General features: G+C 40.6%; 1 protein-coding gene across 2 annotated transcripts in view; it reads left to right on the forward strand.

Annotated features, from left to right (window-relative positions):
• The window catches only part of nbas (NBAS subunit of NRZ tethering complex), a 168,951-nt gene that overhangs the window by 93,518 nt on the left and 57,486 nt on the right, over positions 1-17,947 (forward strand). For both annotated transcript variants that reach the window (XM_039781403.1, XM_039781404.1), the window contains 3 exons: positions 4,623-4,846; positions 5,036-5,146; positions 13,654-13,904. In XM_039781403.1, coding sequence (XP_039637337.1) covers positions 4,623-4,846; positions 5,036-5,146; positions 13,654-13,904 — 586 coding nt within the window. The remainder of the gene's footprint in view (positions 1-4,622; positions 4,847-5,035; positions 5,147-13,653; positions 13,905-17,947) is intronic.

Raw genomic sequence — 17,947 nt, forward strand, 5'->3', positions numbered from 1 at the left:
AGGCTGATTCACAGTCACATTTATTCAGACTGTGATAAAATAAGCCAGTGGTCCCAGAGTCACTGTAATATCTCTCATCTCTCGCAGTATTACATCAATAATAATACTTAAGTCCTTAGTACTAAGGTGTTGCAGCAATGCTTGTTTGCCCATGTTTATTATTTAATTTCGTAGTATTTTTTTGGTCAAGTGAACTAAAATATTGTCCTTTAAGTCTTGTTAAGTTGTCTTGTGTTACTGGTTACAGTGGACTACTTTTTGCCTCTTGAAGATTCTGTTGCCCACTATTGACTTTCAAGGCCTTTAACTGTTACTTTCCCATCCGATTACGGCTCCCAGGCATGACGGAGCAGCGCCAGGCTCAATGACACGGATGCTGGGTTTCCATTATTCCCCAAGGCATAATGAGCTGATTTCCACTTGCTCGCACTGGAAGTTTTCATTATACCGACTAAAGTGATCGTCTGCGAAATAGAGGTGCTCTATACCGTAATTGTTCTGCTGGTGGTGTTTACACATATTGCACAATAGCCCATGTTTATTTAAGTGTTAAGTTCTGTTTACCTGTGTGTGTGTGTGTGTGTGTGTGTGTGTGTGTGTGTGTGTGTGTGTGTGTGTGTGTGTGTGTGTGTGTGTGTGTGTGTGTGTGTGTGTGTGTGTGTGTGTGTGTGTGTGTGTGTGTGTGAGTGTGAGAGTGAGAGTGAGAGAGTGTGTGTGCTTAGCATAATTGTAGCTGTGAATGTGCAGCCACTGTGCGGCAATGTGCTGAGATTTGTCACTCAACCATTTATCTTCGCCTGCAGTCACCATTCTCTCAGAGTATTGATCACTCACTCTCTTGGTGCACACACAGAAACCCATTCAGAGCATACACAATTGTGTTATAGACACACAGAGCATGACTGTAGAGTGCATTATGCAGGAAAAACTGCTTAGGTCTTCGAACACCTTATTACGACGTTTCCCTTTTTTTTAGTAAACCCCACACATTCTTGTCAGATACTTTCAGCTTATATTTTTCAATGGAGTCAGTGAATTGGAAAGAATGTGTTCACCTTTATTAAGTATGTAAATTTGTTTACTTGATTCTACCTGAAGGAAATCTAAACAGCGTGGACAGAGTGTTAAGGACAGGAAACATAAAGCACAAAGTTTACTAAAGCACTCACCATACAGAAATTATGATGAAAGCGTGTCCCTAATAGCATCAAGATCACTTCATAAAAAAACAGCACTTTGCTTACATCTAGTGACATTTCCCATTGCCTACAGTCATTACAAATGACTTCCACGTAATAGAAAAGCACTGCAAACTCAGTGAATTCACTTTCTTTTTTTTTTTTTACAAATTGTGCACTTTTACAAATTGCACCCTTGTACCGCAATCATTAGAAGTTTATATTTTACCCATGGGAGCTCTGTAGAGCAGAGTAGGGCCCTATTAGACAAATGTGCACTCTTAATGCACTGTTGCAGTTGACTGGGAAGGTTTGAGAGTACATAGTCTCTAAACCTTTGATTAGATGCACCGGGTTGACACTAAGTTACTCCTTTTGCTCATGTCTTTGGAGTCTTCTTGGCAGGCTTGTATCTCCCTTTTGATCGGTCCCCTTCATGGTGTGTTATGACCCACAGTGCAGCCGAGTCTGTTTATGGAGTGATTATTCCTTTAAAATCGGTGCCTGGTTTCTCTCCCCCGTGCATTCCTCCTAATTATGTGCACATACTGTGTATACACCATTTGCAGAATGAGTGCTAATGAGGCCACTGACTGTATAGCTAAGTGTTAGGCATGGCATAAACATAACTCATTAAGATCATTACTAGCTTACACTCTAGAGAGGGCAAGCATATCTGTTTCTCTATAACCTCTACGTGTTCCTACCACACAAAAAGACAGAGAGAGACAATGTGTTAAAAACTAGGTTGTGTGTGTGTGTGTGTGTGTGTGTGTGTGTGTGTGTGTGTGTGTGTGTGTGTGTGTGTGTGTGTGTGTGTGTGTGTGTGTGTGTGTGTGTGTGTGTGTGTGTGTGTGTGTGATCATCACATCATCAATGCCACACACAGACACACACACACACACACACACACAGAATAATATTACACTGAAAATGTAACAGACTTTAACCTGTTTTTTGGGGGATTGTCTAAATGAAAATAAATTGATGTTTTTTTAAGGACTTATTACATCGCTGGACCTGTCAGACTGATGGAAAGATAGGGAGACATGTATTTTTGCCACAGTAGCAGCAAAGGTCTATATCAGTGCTGTTTGGCCTGTCTGTTGGTCCACTTTGTTGGTCTGTTGGTCCACACAATTACTGCAATGACTGAAATGACAAGTCTAATCTGTTGCTACATATATAACATGTTTGTATTTATGTATCGTTTGATAATATTAGCAGTCTATGAAAGATTTGCACAGTGCTAGCATCCACAGGCTGTTTCGCCTGTGGATGCTGTGGGTGGTAAAAGGGAAAACAACACTGTGTGATGTAATGCTAATATTTAGTTGATCACAATAATAGAATTGACTAACTCAAGGGGTTACTATAATAAGATTTTATTTCAGATATTTAAACAGATCTTAGGGGAAAAGGCAAATGGATTTTTGATGGATTCAGGGTTGTGACCGAAATATAATAACATGGGAAATTAAGAGTGAAAATGAGAGAGCAAGCGTAGTTGAAAAGATTTGAGACCGAGACATAGACTTTTTTTTTTTTTTGAGTAATAAAAGAAGGAGGGGAGCATAAAAATTTTTTTTTTTAAGGCGGCACCAGGGAAGGAAGGGAGCATAGAGGATGAGCGTGGTTTTTTTGGTTGCGGTGGAATAGCTAAAGGGGGAGTTGGAGGGAGCTTGGCTTCCTCCCAGCTGTGCAACATCATTTATATAAAAAAAAAAAAAAAAAAAAAAAAAAAAATTTACAGTTTATACATCCTTCCCTTTGAAGAAAGACTATAAATGGCTTTTTAAGATACTTTGAAATCAAATACAGTAAGTTATATATAAAATTTTTTTTTTTTTTTTTTTTTTTTTTTAATTTTAAATTTTAAAAAAAAAGGAGATTGAGGATGGGATGAGATATAAAGGAGGATGAAGGATTTGATGTGAGGAAAACTAGTGTTTGGAGAGATAAGTGACAATATAATCCAGATAGCCAAAAGGACAAAGTATTGTAGATGAATGACATGAGTGAGAGGCAGGATATTGTCATAATCATCCTTGATGATTCTAATATGTCAAATAATGCATCTTATCCTCTAAGGACAAAAAAAAAAAAAAAAAAAAAAAAAAAAAAAAAAAAAAAAAAAAAAAAAAAAAAAAAAAAAAAAAAAAAAATTTATGCATATAAGATCAACAAATAAACATCTCACCCCCCCGCCCCCCCGCCAAAAAAAATCCAAAACCAAATTCAGGAGCTCATTTAATTAGAACAGGGGTGATGAGAGAGCTACAACATTCACCTAACACTCCCTGCGCATGACATTTTCAATCATAAATGTGTATCCGCCGTCAAATTCCCCATAGGCCTGAATCATGGTAGCAATTATGGTTCCTGGTACATTTACCCATACTTTGGCACATATTGAGTTGCCTGATTTAACTAGGGTGACACAGCCAATTTCTTCCTGGAAGCAAAATTACTAGAAGTAAGTACGAAGATAGTTGGTCTACCTTTTTCTGCCGATTTTTGAAAATTACAGCCATTTTTGAAAATAGCCTCATTAGTTTGTCACGGCAAAGCAACAAAAGACCTGTGAAGTTTTAGATACCATGCAGTGCAGGATGTTTGAAGCTCAGTGTGTCACATAGTTTAATGATGAAGCTTACAGTAAGGGGACTTTGCTTATGGCTTTAAGTTTAGTGTACTTCCTGTATAACTTTATGGGTCTGAACTAGCAATTTTAAGCAATAAGAAGAGTCAATAGATTTCATGATGGATTCAGTTAATTAAAAAAATTTAGTAATTAAAAAAAATGTAAACATAACCCTTTTTTTTTTTTAATGGTTTTTTTTTGGAAAGTAGAGTTGGTATATTGATAAAAATCAAATTTGACAAAATGCAATGGAAACAGACTTGGAGAATAAACCATGATGAAGCATATGACTTAAATCTCACTCAAGCTTCTGCTGAAGAGATGAAGAACAACAGCAGATGGAAACTGCAGATTTGTGTGTGGACAGATGACATGAAATAAACAAATAGCATATTCCCATCATGTTCCTACATGATTTTCCATTGTTTTAGGTTTGACTGGCACTTTAATGACATCATCTGGTATTATATTTACATTTACATATTTTTCAATTTTATCATAATTACTGTAACAAATATAAAAATGGGCAAATATAAAGCTGGCAGGAACTCTAAATATTTAAGTTTTTGAAGCCAATATGTTCACTCCCCTACAGCAAAGGGGCAGGGATCTGCAAGTCCAGTTTTTATTTGCTTTTGTTTTGAGTTGAGTTTGTATGATAGTGATTCTCAGGATTACAAGATGTGGCTTTCAGCACAATGTCTACTTCATATCCGTTTACCCTGTGAGGCTTTCAGCATGAAATAACACATTCAGCAGCAGTTTGTGTGTAAACATGAGATTTATTCCCCTTTTCATAGGCTGACCCAAAGGAGCTGATTCGATTGGTCACACAGCATGTGTCTGCATATTCGGATTGGCCGGAGGAGCTGCAGAAGTTGATCAGCCAGCTGCGTGTGTACAACGAGCGACTGACGGACTTTACCCAGGCCCAGGTGTTACAGGGGCTGGGCCGCGGAGTGGACGTCCAGCGCTTCAGCTCCGACCCCGACTACAAGAAGGAGACCATCCTTGGCCTCACAGAGTAAGTCCTTCAATACCATGCTTCCTCAGCTGAATGACTAAACCGAAATAATCATACATACAGTACAATGGGTTTTGCTTTATTTGGTCTGCATTTTTTCATGTCACATATATTATTGCTTTAATGCGGTGAAATCTGATATATATCTGATATCTGTTATTTTCCTCCTCTATATGTATATCTGTTTAGGACACTGGAGGACGACGTGTACCGAATCGCTCTGTCTCTGGCTAAGCGCTACAGTGTTCCTCTGTGGGAGGTCTACATGACTCACCTCGAGTTCCTCTTTACAGATAGCGGGTACACACACACACACACACACACACACACACACACACACACACACACACACACACACACACACACACAGTGATACAAAACACCATCACATATACATTTTTCATCTCATCACTTACAATGCCCTTAAATGCATTTGTGTTTTGATAATTTGATAATGAAACATACGTTGCTCATGTATACTTCTATATTTTGCTGTTTAAGTTTAGTAAATGCACGCACAAAAAAAAAAAGCTGCACCACTGCCTCTGAGTTAGGGCTGGGCAATATATCGATATCGCTATATGAGGCTAGATATCGTCTTAAATTTTGGATATCATAATATCCTGATATGACACAAGTGTTGTCTTTTCCTGGTTTTAAAGGCTGCATTACAGTAGAGTGATGTCATTTTCTGAAAACACCAGACTGTTCTAGCTGTTCTATTATTTGCCTTTACCCACATAGTTATTATATCAACATAACTGATGATTATGTATCAAAAATCTCATTGTGTGCATATTTTGTGAAAGCACCAATTGTCAAACCTACGGTATCGCCACAATATTGATATCGAGGTATTTGGTCAAAAATATCGTGAAATTTGATTTTCTCCATATCGCCCAGCTCTACTCTGAGTTACTAAAAAACTTGCCTAAATGAAAAGCATATTCAAAGCACCCGCAGAGTAAATCAAACATGTTGTGAATATGTGTGTGTATCTGTGTGTTTGAGAGGGAATGAGGATGCGGGTGTGTCTGAGTCTATTTCCATAATTTATTTGCTCTCTGACTTCATAGCTGGGGATCTGGCTAGCTCTGCACCTTTCCTTGTTTTAATAGAATGCCATTTCAGCAGACAAGTGTGTGTGTGTGTGTGTGTGTGTGTGTGTGTGTGTGTGTGTGTGTGTGTGTGTGTGTGTGTGTGTGTGTGTGTGTGTGTGTGTGTGTGTGTGTGTGTGTGTGTGTGTGTGTGTGTGTTTTTGCGCACACGTGTGTGCATCTGTGATAAATATCCCCCGTCGCATTCTGATATAAGGTAAATGGTTATGGACTCCACTTAATGATAAATTACAACCTATACCTTCTTGAAACCCGACCCCAGCTGCTGTGTGTGTGAGTGTCTACCAAAATCTCAAGATCATGACAAATGTGTGAAGAATATTCATACTATAATCTTGACTAGAAGCATCTGCAATATGCGTATTGATTTAACGGATGGATGGACACAGGGACTGATATAAATAAGGCAGGCGTGGGGAAAAGAAGCACACAGACAGAAGCTGGTGTGCGAGATGGAATTTAAACATTTTATTGATCCCTGTATAAAAATAATTCTTTCACTCATCCTGTTTAGTAGCAGCAGCCAGCCACAGTGCACTGCCCTGGGATCAAGTCCTGACCTGAGGCCGGTACTTGGGTTAAGGGCAATAACAGTTTTCCTATTGCTTTGCATTTATTTTACATTCATTTGGCTGAAGAGTGTAGGGTTCGACCACGACTTGGAGGTAGGAAGGAGTATTCCTTTTCACTGCCCTGTAGGCCAGCGGCAACAGGAAGCTAGTATAGTGAAAGGAGAAGAGGAGTGGTGCTGAAGAACTTTGGGAGGTTGAAGTGTTCCGGATTACCTTCAGACGCAGGGACTCCATCGAGGGGGGAGTTACAGTAGTCCAGATGGGAGATGTCAAGCGGATCGATGCATACCTGGGAAGCCTGCAGAGTGAGGAAGAGGCGAATCCTCCCGGTGATTTTACAAAACATGTACACGGAATAATTATTTGACAAAAATGATTAAGATGGAATCTGTTTCTTTCCATTAGAGCGATCAAACATTACTCTATTTCAAAAGAGAAAAGTACTTTGTTTATTTATGGCATTTAACACAAAAATTAGTACAGTATTGGTATTGTGTAAGAAAGCAGCATAAATTGTTTGCCAAAGTTCTGATGGAGATCTGCAGCGCTTGGAACAACTAAGCACGTGGTAATAATACGGTCAAAGGGTGACGATAGAAAAAAGCATAAATGTATTTCAGACCAAATGAGTAGAAAGAGCAGTTGAGCATTCGTTAAGTGTTACAAAAAGCAGGATGTAGAGAAAGGTCATTAGGTGGAGAAATAACCACTGAATCAGTGTGTGCAGGGAGGGAAGAGGGGGGGGGGGGTGGGACAGATAGATGGAGGAACAAGAGATGGATGATAGAGCCCGAGTGTCCCTGAGACAGTCCTATTAACACAGAATAAACGCTTTAGAGGAATCAATGCACTGCTAAACACCACCGCCATCAGCTGTCCTCTCTGTGTGTAGGGATTTGTAGATGTACACCGTTGCTCTTTAGGGACATCAATTTCAGCCACTTTTATTGACATTTTAATGACAGCTATTAAATCATTCAAATGACTTCTCCAGAAACAGAAAGGTTGTTGACATGTTACTCAGAAATAACCTGCCAATTCAGTTGTACTTGATCAGCGTTTGGCATTGGCTGTTTTTGTGATACTTAATATTAACTTAATAATATAATATTAAAAGATTTCCACAATTTTACCATCGCAGCTTACACCTAACGTGACCGAACCCAGCTCGTTTTTGCTGGATATGTTGCTGCGTGTCAGGATTCGGTTGACAAGAATAGGTTGTGAGGGGAAACTTGGATTACTTCAGGCAGGGCACACAAATAATGTGTTCCACATCAGTTGAAAATCAGCTGATCCAAACAAACATCACGTTTGACATTTCAAACAACAAGCCCCTCATTTCAGTTCCTGCTAGCCGCCAGCAGCCGCTGACCGCTTGTGCTGCCTTTTCCCGCAGATCAGTGTTCGCCCATGATGAGAATTAAATCGCAATAAGTCTTTTGTGGCACCTTCCCCTCTGACTCATCCTTAAGATGTGTTTTGCTTTGAGCCTAAAACGAAATTAGCAGAGAGGACACCTTTTGAATTCTGTACCAGCTCCTTCCAATTGCACAGCTGGTCACCTTATCTGGCAAATAAAAGTTCAAATCACTGTACGTCAAAAATTAGAAGTGTTACACACCATACAGTCATAACGTTTTGGCTTCCCAGGTGGTGAAATGATATGACAGAATAATCTGTAACAGCCAGATGATAAGCTCTTTTCGGGCTCCTAGATGATAAGGTACAGTGATGGTTCACTATAACGCATCCCAAGAAGGCTAATTATTGGTGCGATTCCTGCAATGCCAGAATCCAAATAGTAGTTGCGATAACCCCCTAAAGTATGCCATTTCCTTTTTTTATTTTATATAAAATACACTTTTTTATTTATCCTTCTTTGCTCTGTCCAACCTTGCAGGGACCTTGTGACGTGCAAATTATATTAAAGACATTGGGAGCTGTCACCCTTGCCACAGCAAAGTTTACCCCTCTTCCCTCTGTCACTGAAGTTTCACCATAGCGGTTTTATCTTAATAGGATTGTTCTTTTATGTCACGATGCATCTTCTGAATTTTGATTTATGAAAAAAAAAAAACATGAATTGTAAGCAAGTGACTGACTGTTGATTTTCAATATCAGGTCATTTCTACGAAAGAGACTCTTTTTGGTGTAAGCACGAGGATGCGGACATGCTACTCTCTGTCACCCGAATATAAATACATGCTGTTGTCTGCATCATACTGGTCCATACATACTTCATTTATCTTCAGTATTTCTCTCAAATGAAGTTACTGCAAGAATGTATCTTCCTGTGAGTTCATGTGAGTGTGCTTAGCATGCTGATGAGCTGTCCTGCCTAGAATACATTTAAAAAAAAAAAAAAAAAAAAGCCCATTTGTACTGTAGCATTCAGTGGGAATGAGGATCATGCTGTTGCTACACACAGGTTAGGAACAGTACATTTGTGTGTCCAGCTGCTGTTGGTCCTGCTGCTTGGGGAGTATTGATGTGCTGTCCTCAGATACTCTGCGAGGTTTTAACCTGGAGCGTGACCATGACCTGGAGCGTGACTGTAAGCATGCTTCTTGGAGCCCTTCGGGAGAACCAGGGAGAGCCGGACCTGAACTGGCAAATGCAACTGCATAACTTTAGTTCAGTCATGGACTCAGTAATTCAAAAGCAGTACAGTATTTCTGACTGAAGTGAAATGGGGGGTATTTTAGACATGGCATGGCACTTGGGCAATCAGGTTTGAAACTCCAAACAAACAAACGTCGTCAGTCAATTTATGCCATTAGCTCCGCATGTAACCTGCTGTTTCTAACTGCCACATGCCACTTTGTAAAAGCTTTTTTTTTTTTTTTTGTGGAAATTATATGTTCCTTTAAAAAAAACAAAAAAACTTTCTTGCCTGAAATGAAATGGAGCAGCAGGGCTTTATATCAGGTGGTCTGTCTGTTGGTCCACCGCCTTGCTCAAGACACAATCAGGTGAACATTTAAATGAGTGCAGTACTTTGGTTTCATGACTGAATAACTGGAAAATTAATGACCTCTCCATCAGCCTCATTAGCCCTTTGGTTCACTCTCACTACTCCCATTAGCATCTTTTCGAGATGCACTGGGCAGCTGTTTTCGGTGATAAACCTGTCGTACACTACCTGCTCAGCACCAAACGGCAGTCAGACAAAGGTAGCGACTAGCTGGTGAACATAGTGGAGCATTTAGCAGCTAAAGAGCCAGATATTTCCCTAAGGAACTGGCTGAGGCCAAAATGAGAGTGAATTTTGGACTTAAAGTTCATCAGGTGAACAGAATAATGAAATGTGAATATTGCTCCATTACTGCTGGATGTATAAATAGGCAACTCAACAAGCTTCCCACACTAATTTTAAATTTAATAATATGTCGTTTTTGTAATTACAGCTTTTTTCTGCTGCCCCTAAATGGCAAAATCAGTTACTACAGATTTAAAATAATATGTAAACTAAGGTTTAAAGGTCCCATTTTGTAAAAAGTGAGATTTTTTTAAAATTATAAAGCAGGTGGAGGTGCTATATAAATACTGTGAAAGTATCAAAACGCTCAATCCACGTGAAACTGTGCCTTTAAATTAGTCATCAGGACTTACATATGGTTGTGATGTAACAACTATACTACATATAGGTAGAAAGTGCCGCTACAATCATGTCCCCTCTGAATGACTGGTTAAATAAGTAGTTATCTGTGCGTGTGTGTGTGTGTGTGTGTGTGCGTGTGTGCGCGTTTGCAGATGGTGTGTGTAGACCTGTTGTTTTTTGTTGTGTGTATAAATGAAATATATACAATGGAAATCAGCTGTATGCCTCTCTTTTTAAATGTGTGAGTGCCATTTTCTTGAATAACACACAAACACTTTTACAACCCCCTGCTGGACAGTCATTTGTAAATAAATTAGCAGCAGAGAATCATAAGAAATTACAGCTTGCATAAATTCAAACAACAATGACGAGCTGAATAATCATCACTGCTCAGCCAAAGCCCCCATAGAGTTTGATTGTGGCTGTTAGATTACCGTGGCAATTGAATATGCCTCTGAATTTAAGAATATTAGAAGCCTATTTTTGTTTGGACATGGTGGAAGAGACACAAAACAGAATATGGTAATGTAAGCTGGGGAAAGGGAGAGGGACGAGAGATGGGTTGAGGAAAACTCCACCGTATTAAATCGGTTCCTTGCTCTGGCTTTTGAAAACAAACAAGCAAAGATCGTAATGAGAAGCTCCTGATTTTACAGCCACACGCACACGACAGAGATGGAGTGGGGGAATTGTGTTGTGTACAAAGAGGAATACCAGCGTGCGAGCAGCAGTAGCAAAGAGAGGCGCTAAACAGTTTTTTGTCGCTGGATAGAAAAGAAAGACAAAGAGGAGATGACAACGTGGCTTTGAAGAACTACAGTAACACACTCCGCTAAAGCAGAGTCTGACATGAACACTGGGCGCGATCCTGTGTACTGTATGTCTGCCTGTGTGCGCTTGCCAAGGAAAAAACTTTCAACACCCCTCAAACGGTCCTTCCTGGACAAGTTGTTGCCATTGTTCTCTTGCCTCTGGGCTTTCAGTCACTTTGGCACTAATGTGATTAAATAATGAAACATCAGACTTTGATTGGGCTGCCTGTGAGTGTGTGCACTTGGGAAAGAGAGAGGGAAAGGGACTAAGAGAGTCTTATGGCCGTTTTACAGTAGCCGCAGCCGAGCTGGCGCGCGCCATCGTGACGTCAAAATGACGTAGACCTTGCCGGCACGCCCGGAAAGGCTTGATCTGACCAAGCAGGTGATCAAATCAAATCGAAGCATTGACGTCAATGCTGCTGCCAGTTCTGCCGTTGTTTACCTTTTTCTTCTTCTTCTGGTCCGTAGAAAGAGTAAAGTCGGTAGCCTTTCCTCAGTAGCCCCACCTCTGTTCAGGAGAAGACTGCAACTAGTGTCGCGACCACCAGCATGGGTATAAATGGTTACGGCGATTCCATGACGTCACATTTGCGCGTGCCAGCTGGGCTGCGGCTACTGTATACAGTGTTGGGAAGGATACTTTCAAAACGTATTCTGTTACAGAATACATGCCCACAAATGTAATTTGTAACGTATTCCGTTACGTTACTCAATCGGAGTAATTTATTCTGAATACTTGGATTACTTCCACATTGAATTGCATTTTATAAGTGTAGGAATGCGGCCATCACATACAGCTTACTAAACAGGCCTACTCTGGTGTGTTCTTCTGTTCCAACTGGCTGAATGTGTACCTGAACAAACAGATTTTTGTATTTGTAGTCCTGACCTGCAAACTACAAAAAAATCTAACCTCAGTCTAAGCTACCACAAGCTAATTTTAGCTGACGTTAGCTAGCATGTCAAACGGGGTTAGTAAGCCTGTCAACAGCTGTGGAGCTAGTAAATCAGCACAAATACGAGAATGTAAATTCGCACGTCAACTATAAAATAGGAAGGTGACCAGTAAAACTACAGCAGACAAACTACACTTGGCTAGTTAAAAAAAAAAAAATAATTACTTTAAGATGCTTCTTCAGGTTGGAGGTGGAGTAATTTGGACGCTGAAAGGAGGTTGGCTGCTGGCAAGCAGAGTTATATTTCGTTCTCCCTGTTCTATCTTTATTGTAAAATGCTGTTTGAATTTTCCAAGATAGAAACGCATTCCTGCCCTGGCTCTGTTGTGCCAGTTCCGACTCTGTTGTGACTGATCCCGCAAATAGCTAATTTTTCCGTTTTCATATTTGGGCTTCTGGGAAATGCATAGTTGCCTTAATTTATTCAGAGAGTGAATAAACTCGTGAAACAGAAGTATCGTCATGTAGTCCATTGATTTCAACAATGTAACTGTATTCTAAATACCAACTATTTAAATTGTAACTGTAACAGAACACAGTTAATCATAATTTGTATTCTGAATACATAACGCTGGTACATGTATTCTGTTACTCCCCAACACTGACTGTACAGTATAACGCCGTTTAAGAGTTACTTGTTAACTCCGGTCTTATTTGGGCCCCTGTTGTGAGGATGATTAGTGTTATTTACATTATTGAGCTTATTGTCAGCTGCCTCCACACTGCTGCCTCTGTTTCTTTTTTTCATTAGCGAAAGCCTCCCAGCGAGCTCCGATGGAGAGCCCCGAGGAAACATTGTCCTCTTTGATGTTGTGTCGCATTCTAACAGATAAACAGACACACACACACACACACACACACACACAAACACAGTCCCGGACAGCCGCAGATTGCTCAGAGGCCCTCGGTGACTACCAGCAACTGGCTTGCCTTTGCCTTTGCCTTTACCTTTTCATTCTTTGTATCTTCCCTTGTTTATTAACCTTTGTTTGCAGTTCTCTGAGTTTGTTTTCTTTTCCGATTCTCCTCTCTCTCCGGTGTTTTGGTTGTGTTCTTTTCACTTGTCTTCTCATTCTTCAGACCACCTGCTGCTTTCTGTTCAGTGGCAAAAACATGTTTTAAATCATGCACGACTCGAGCAAATCGCTGAATACGCTTCCACACACAGACGGTTTCCACCCTTTGAGCATTTCACGTTCTTTCCCTGTATCTTCACCCTGTCCTATTTGTAATGTCAGAGCTGACCAAGTTCTTAAATGTAGTCTCAATTTTTTATCCCCACGGGCTGTATCTTTGGTGATAAGCCTGCAGATCGTTGTGCTGTTTTTGCACTGGTGTGTTCAAAAACTACTTTGCAACCAAATGGTCTTCAGTGCTACTTGTCTTCCTCCTTTGATTTGTTTTGTTGATGACATTTTCTTTTTTTTTTTTTTTTTGGTCAGTATTGCTGTTTTCTCTTATCTTTTTCAGGCACGGTGATTAGCACTGCTTATGCGAACAACTTAGATCTTGTTTTGTTTTATTTTTTCAAACAAGCTGCCGTTTCTGATGCCAGGAACTTCCTGTTAAGTGTTTTACATCCTGTGTGCCAATGGGTATTCTCTGTAGAGAAGAGATATATCTCACACAGCAGGTGTTTGCTGTAAAACAGAAATGGGGAAAAACTATTGTTGTGTTTACATACACTCATGGTCTTATTCTCTTCTGATTTGCTCCCTTCTTTTCTCCTCATCCTCATCCAGTCTTTCCACCAAGGATATTGAATCCCGGAGCGAGTCCCTCGGTCTGTTCGACACGTTGAAGTGTAACCCTGAGGCCTTTTGCAGCCACATGACCAAGTACGTTCTGCCGACTGTGGAGGGAAGCGACCAGGACCGCCTGCTCTACTACTACACTTTACTAGACACTGCAGGTTGTGAGCCTTACGTCACCACCACCATCAAGCCAGAGTCCCATGTCAAACTGCTCAAGAAGCTTCGAGCTGTTGCCAATGGTAAGACAGTTTTTTCAACTGCATAACTAGTAGGTGGTTTACAGGAAGGACCAAGGGCAGCTTATTGTCACACAAAATGTAACCCCTTGAACCAATGGATGCAGTTTGCATCTAAAATCTGATGAAGTCCTAACCTTTCTAATGAGATGGGTAACTACTTGTGCTTTTATAAGTGTGTAATTCTACTTTTCATCCACACATTGATTGTGCCATCATCTATGAAAGAGGTATATAAAGAAAGGAATTAATTTGCTAACAATTAACAGTGGCACTTAAGAAAAACCTAACTGACTAATTTCTAATAGTACAGAATCAACAAAAGCACCTATTTGCCAAACAATGAGGGCCAGATGTACGTACATTTGCGAATGTAGCGTTATCAGCGCCATGGCCAACCGCGCACGCTGTGATACTTCAGCTCACGTCGTATTTACCAAACCTGCAGTTCATCGGGTAATCAGCGCCTTTCTCCCAAAGCCTTAAGTGCTGGTGCTATGATACGGCTGAGTGCAGGCTGCGATGTTCCCACTGCTGATGCTATGACTGTTTGAAATGATCCTGATGCCATTATTTGTAATGTAGCGAGGAGTTTAACAGCTATTGGAATGGAATGTGAACGCCGAGTCGGAGATCCAATGTCATCTTTGATTTCTTCAGGTAACTGTAATATTGCATGGCTGCTTAATGATTTCGTGTTCACTCAACTGAAAAAGTGTGATCCTTGTGGCAAAAATCTTTTCAACTGGTCTCCTGGGCCTATGTCTCCGTCTTGCTCGGATTACTGCTGTCATTTCACCAGGAGGCATATGCGAGGAAACCCGCTTCCAGGTTTACACCTGCTTTTAAGAGGCGGAGAATTTTCACCGCAAAATAGAGGCGTGCTTTCACAGGCGTTTTTTGTACATACCACAGAATACATAATTAGGCACACTTCATGCTTCCCCTCCCATCTCTTTATGGGAAACTCCCACTTTCCCCTTGACCCTCCCGGGAAAAGCGCAATTTGCCATTTTCAGGTCTCGCGAAAGACAGTCTGCACTTTTACATCAGTGCGGCCTGTTTGTACACACCTCGCCATGCTTTTACGCGCACAATGTGAAACAAATACGCCTGAAGTGGGCGCAGAAGCGTTAGTACATCTGAAAAGCCTAGGAGTCAGCCAGGGGTTAGTGCACCTTTATTATTGGTCGGGAAATCAGCTGGAAGCCCTTAATGTCAAGAAATCAAGTTAGTGTTGAAGACTTGAACATAATCCCTCTTGACATGATTGATGACTCACATAAATATGTTGACGTTCCTTCTAGCTGGTAGATAACCTCAAGTCACTGATTGTCATGCAGAATCTTAAAAATATACAACAGCTGAATGCCTAAATGTGTGGCACATTTCTAGCACAGATCCTTATATTTCTCTGAAAGGGACAAATGAAATACGCCCGATGACATACCTATTCTATTTTATCCCCGCCTCATCTTGTCTTTACTCGATTCCTCTTTTTCTCAACCAGCTCTCATCTTTGTTTCCAAAATAGCAAAGCAACAGAATTGAAACAATCTAAAGGATTCACGTTTTCCCGTAATCACCAAGGGAAGCAATCCACCTTTTGTATTAAATATCAAGCTAAGAGCGCAGGCTCAGGAAACAGCAACAGCAGTAAGATGCTGTTTCCACTTAGATTTCTGTGGCAGCACCCTCTCCAAGGACGTCATGTCCAGGTTGTAGCGTGTCACCGGTTCAGCGGTCCGGCGAGAGTGCTCAAACTTTGTTGTGTTCGGGTTGAGGTGGTGTCACTTCTCGATGAAGTTCAGTAAAGGTCAGCCGGGTGTCAGCTGTGTTTTCACGCCTCACTTCCTCCCTCTGCTCCTGATAACATCACAGCTTTAACCGGTGACACATGTCTCTGTTTAACACACACATACGCAAATCACATACACACACCTCTGAGTCATGCATATTGAGGCTTTGTTGCATTTTTTTTTTTTACATAAACAAAAAAAAAATGCACTTTACTATGAGCTCACACAGGCACTGCCACAGTTTAGTTTCACTCACACACAATTACCGTATCACATCACTACATTAGAAACGGACTGTTTAACCTTGAGTTGAATTTACAACTCAAAATTACTAGTATTTTTTTTAAACAATTGTAATTTTGATTTCCAGACAGAAGTAGGCAAAATTAGATTTCTAAATGACAAAAAAATGACAACTGTTGCTGGCAGATTTCATCAGCTGTAGCTAGCTAATTAATTAACGTCCGCTCTGTGAGTTGGTTGAAAACACAGTCTTTTGCTCAATGAATTTGAGCTTACGTGATATTGTGCTAAAAGATAATCCATTGTTTGTAACATTACGCTATCTTAGTTAGTGTTGGCTGGGGTTGCTGGAGTGTAACCTTCCACAAATCCATACAAAAAAAACTGACCTGAGCTGTTAACGCTACCCTAAACTCTGATTGCATCCAAGACCACATACTACACAGTGGATGTCTGTATATAAACAAGGCTTTTTTTGGGTCAAGTCCTGGAACACTTAAATGTTATGCGGTAATCATTAATTAATTAACAGTGAGAATGGCTTTTCCTGCTTTGGCAAGTCAAAATGTCTGCTGTGAAAAGGATCTATTTAGAAGCTGGAAGACAAAACCAGAAATTGAATAGCAAAAATGGGGCAAGCTGCATAAAGTCTGTTGCTATTACATAGGGCTGGGTGATATGGAGAAAATTAAATAGCAAGATATTTTTGACCAAATACCACAATACCTATATTGTAGGGTTGACTATTGATGCTTTAACACAAATATTTACACAATGCGATTTTTGATAAATAATCATTAATCAGTAATGTGGATAAAATGACTAAGTGGGCACAGGCAAATAATAGAACAGTCTGGTAAAGTCTGAAAAGTACATCACTTTACTGTAATGCAGCCTTTAAAACTAGGAAAAGATAACACTTTTGCCATATTATGATATCCAAAATCTAAAATGATATCAAGTCTCATATCACGATATTGATATATTGCCCAGCTCTACTCTTACTAGAGCTCCATGGGCCCAACTTCATCATGAAGAGAAATCCCAAGGTCGACAGGGCTGCAATGCCTAGTTGCAATAGCTAAGCTGTGATTGGACAACACTGTTCAGGGGAGGGGTTTAGCAAACTGTCAACTGCAGCCAAAATAAAACTACTAGACACACGTTAGCACTCACACATACTGTATATACGTACGTACGTCAACCAAGGGATTTAAAACTGATGTATTGGCACATACTGACTTTGTGACAGTGACTTAAAAAGTAACATTGTCCAAACTGTATCACACACACACACACACACACACACACACACACACACACACACACACACACACACACACACACACACACACACACACACACACTAGTAAAACTTAACCCACACATTTACATTCTTGTAGCAAAATTGCTAACACTGTTGGCTGGCTGTTGAGGTGTCTCTAGAGCCACCAACTTTCTTCTAACTCCAAGTCTAAGACAGAAACACACACACTTAGACACACACACACTCAAAATTACTAATTTGCAGTCCTAAACAGACAAGCAAGCAAGCTCACACGCACACACACACACACACACACACACACACACACACACACACACACACACACACACACACACACACACACACACACACACACACACACACACACACACACACACACACACACACACACACTTATACGGCATTCAGACAATGTAGAGACAGGTGGTGTGTGTCCAATATTCATCACAATTTCAGACATGAAACCAGGTGACTGTCTGAGTGGGCTCTCCTGAGGATGGGGATGGAATGCTGCTCGGTTGTGGAAGAGACAGAGAGAGGAGTGGGGGGGGGCAGGGGAGAGACAGAGAGAGAGTACATGTGTAAGTGCATGTAACTCTTATCTGCAGTCTAAGTGTCCATCTGGGCCTGTCTAAAAGTATTGTGTGTGCGCTCAGAGTTTCGTGTGTGTGTGTGTGTGTGTGTGTGTGTGTGTGTGTGTGTGATTCCGAGCAGCA

The sequence above is a fragment of the Perca fluviatilis genome, chromosome 18 (genome assembly GCF_010015445.1).
Source record: "Perca fluviatilis chromosome 18, GENO_Pfluv_1.0, whole genome shotgun sequence".
Classification (NCBI taxonomy): Eukaryota; Metazoa; Chordata; class Actinopteri; order Perciformes; family Percidae; genus Perca; species Perca fluviatilis.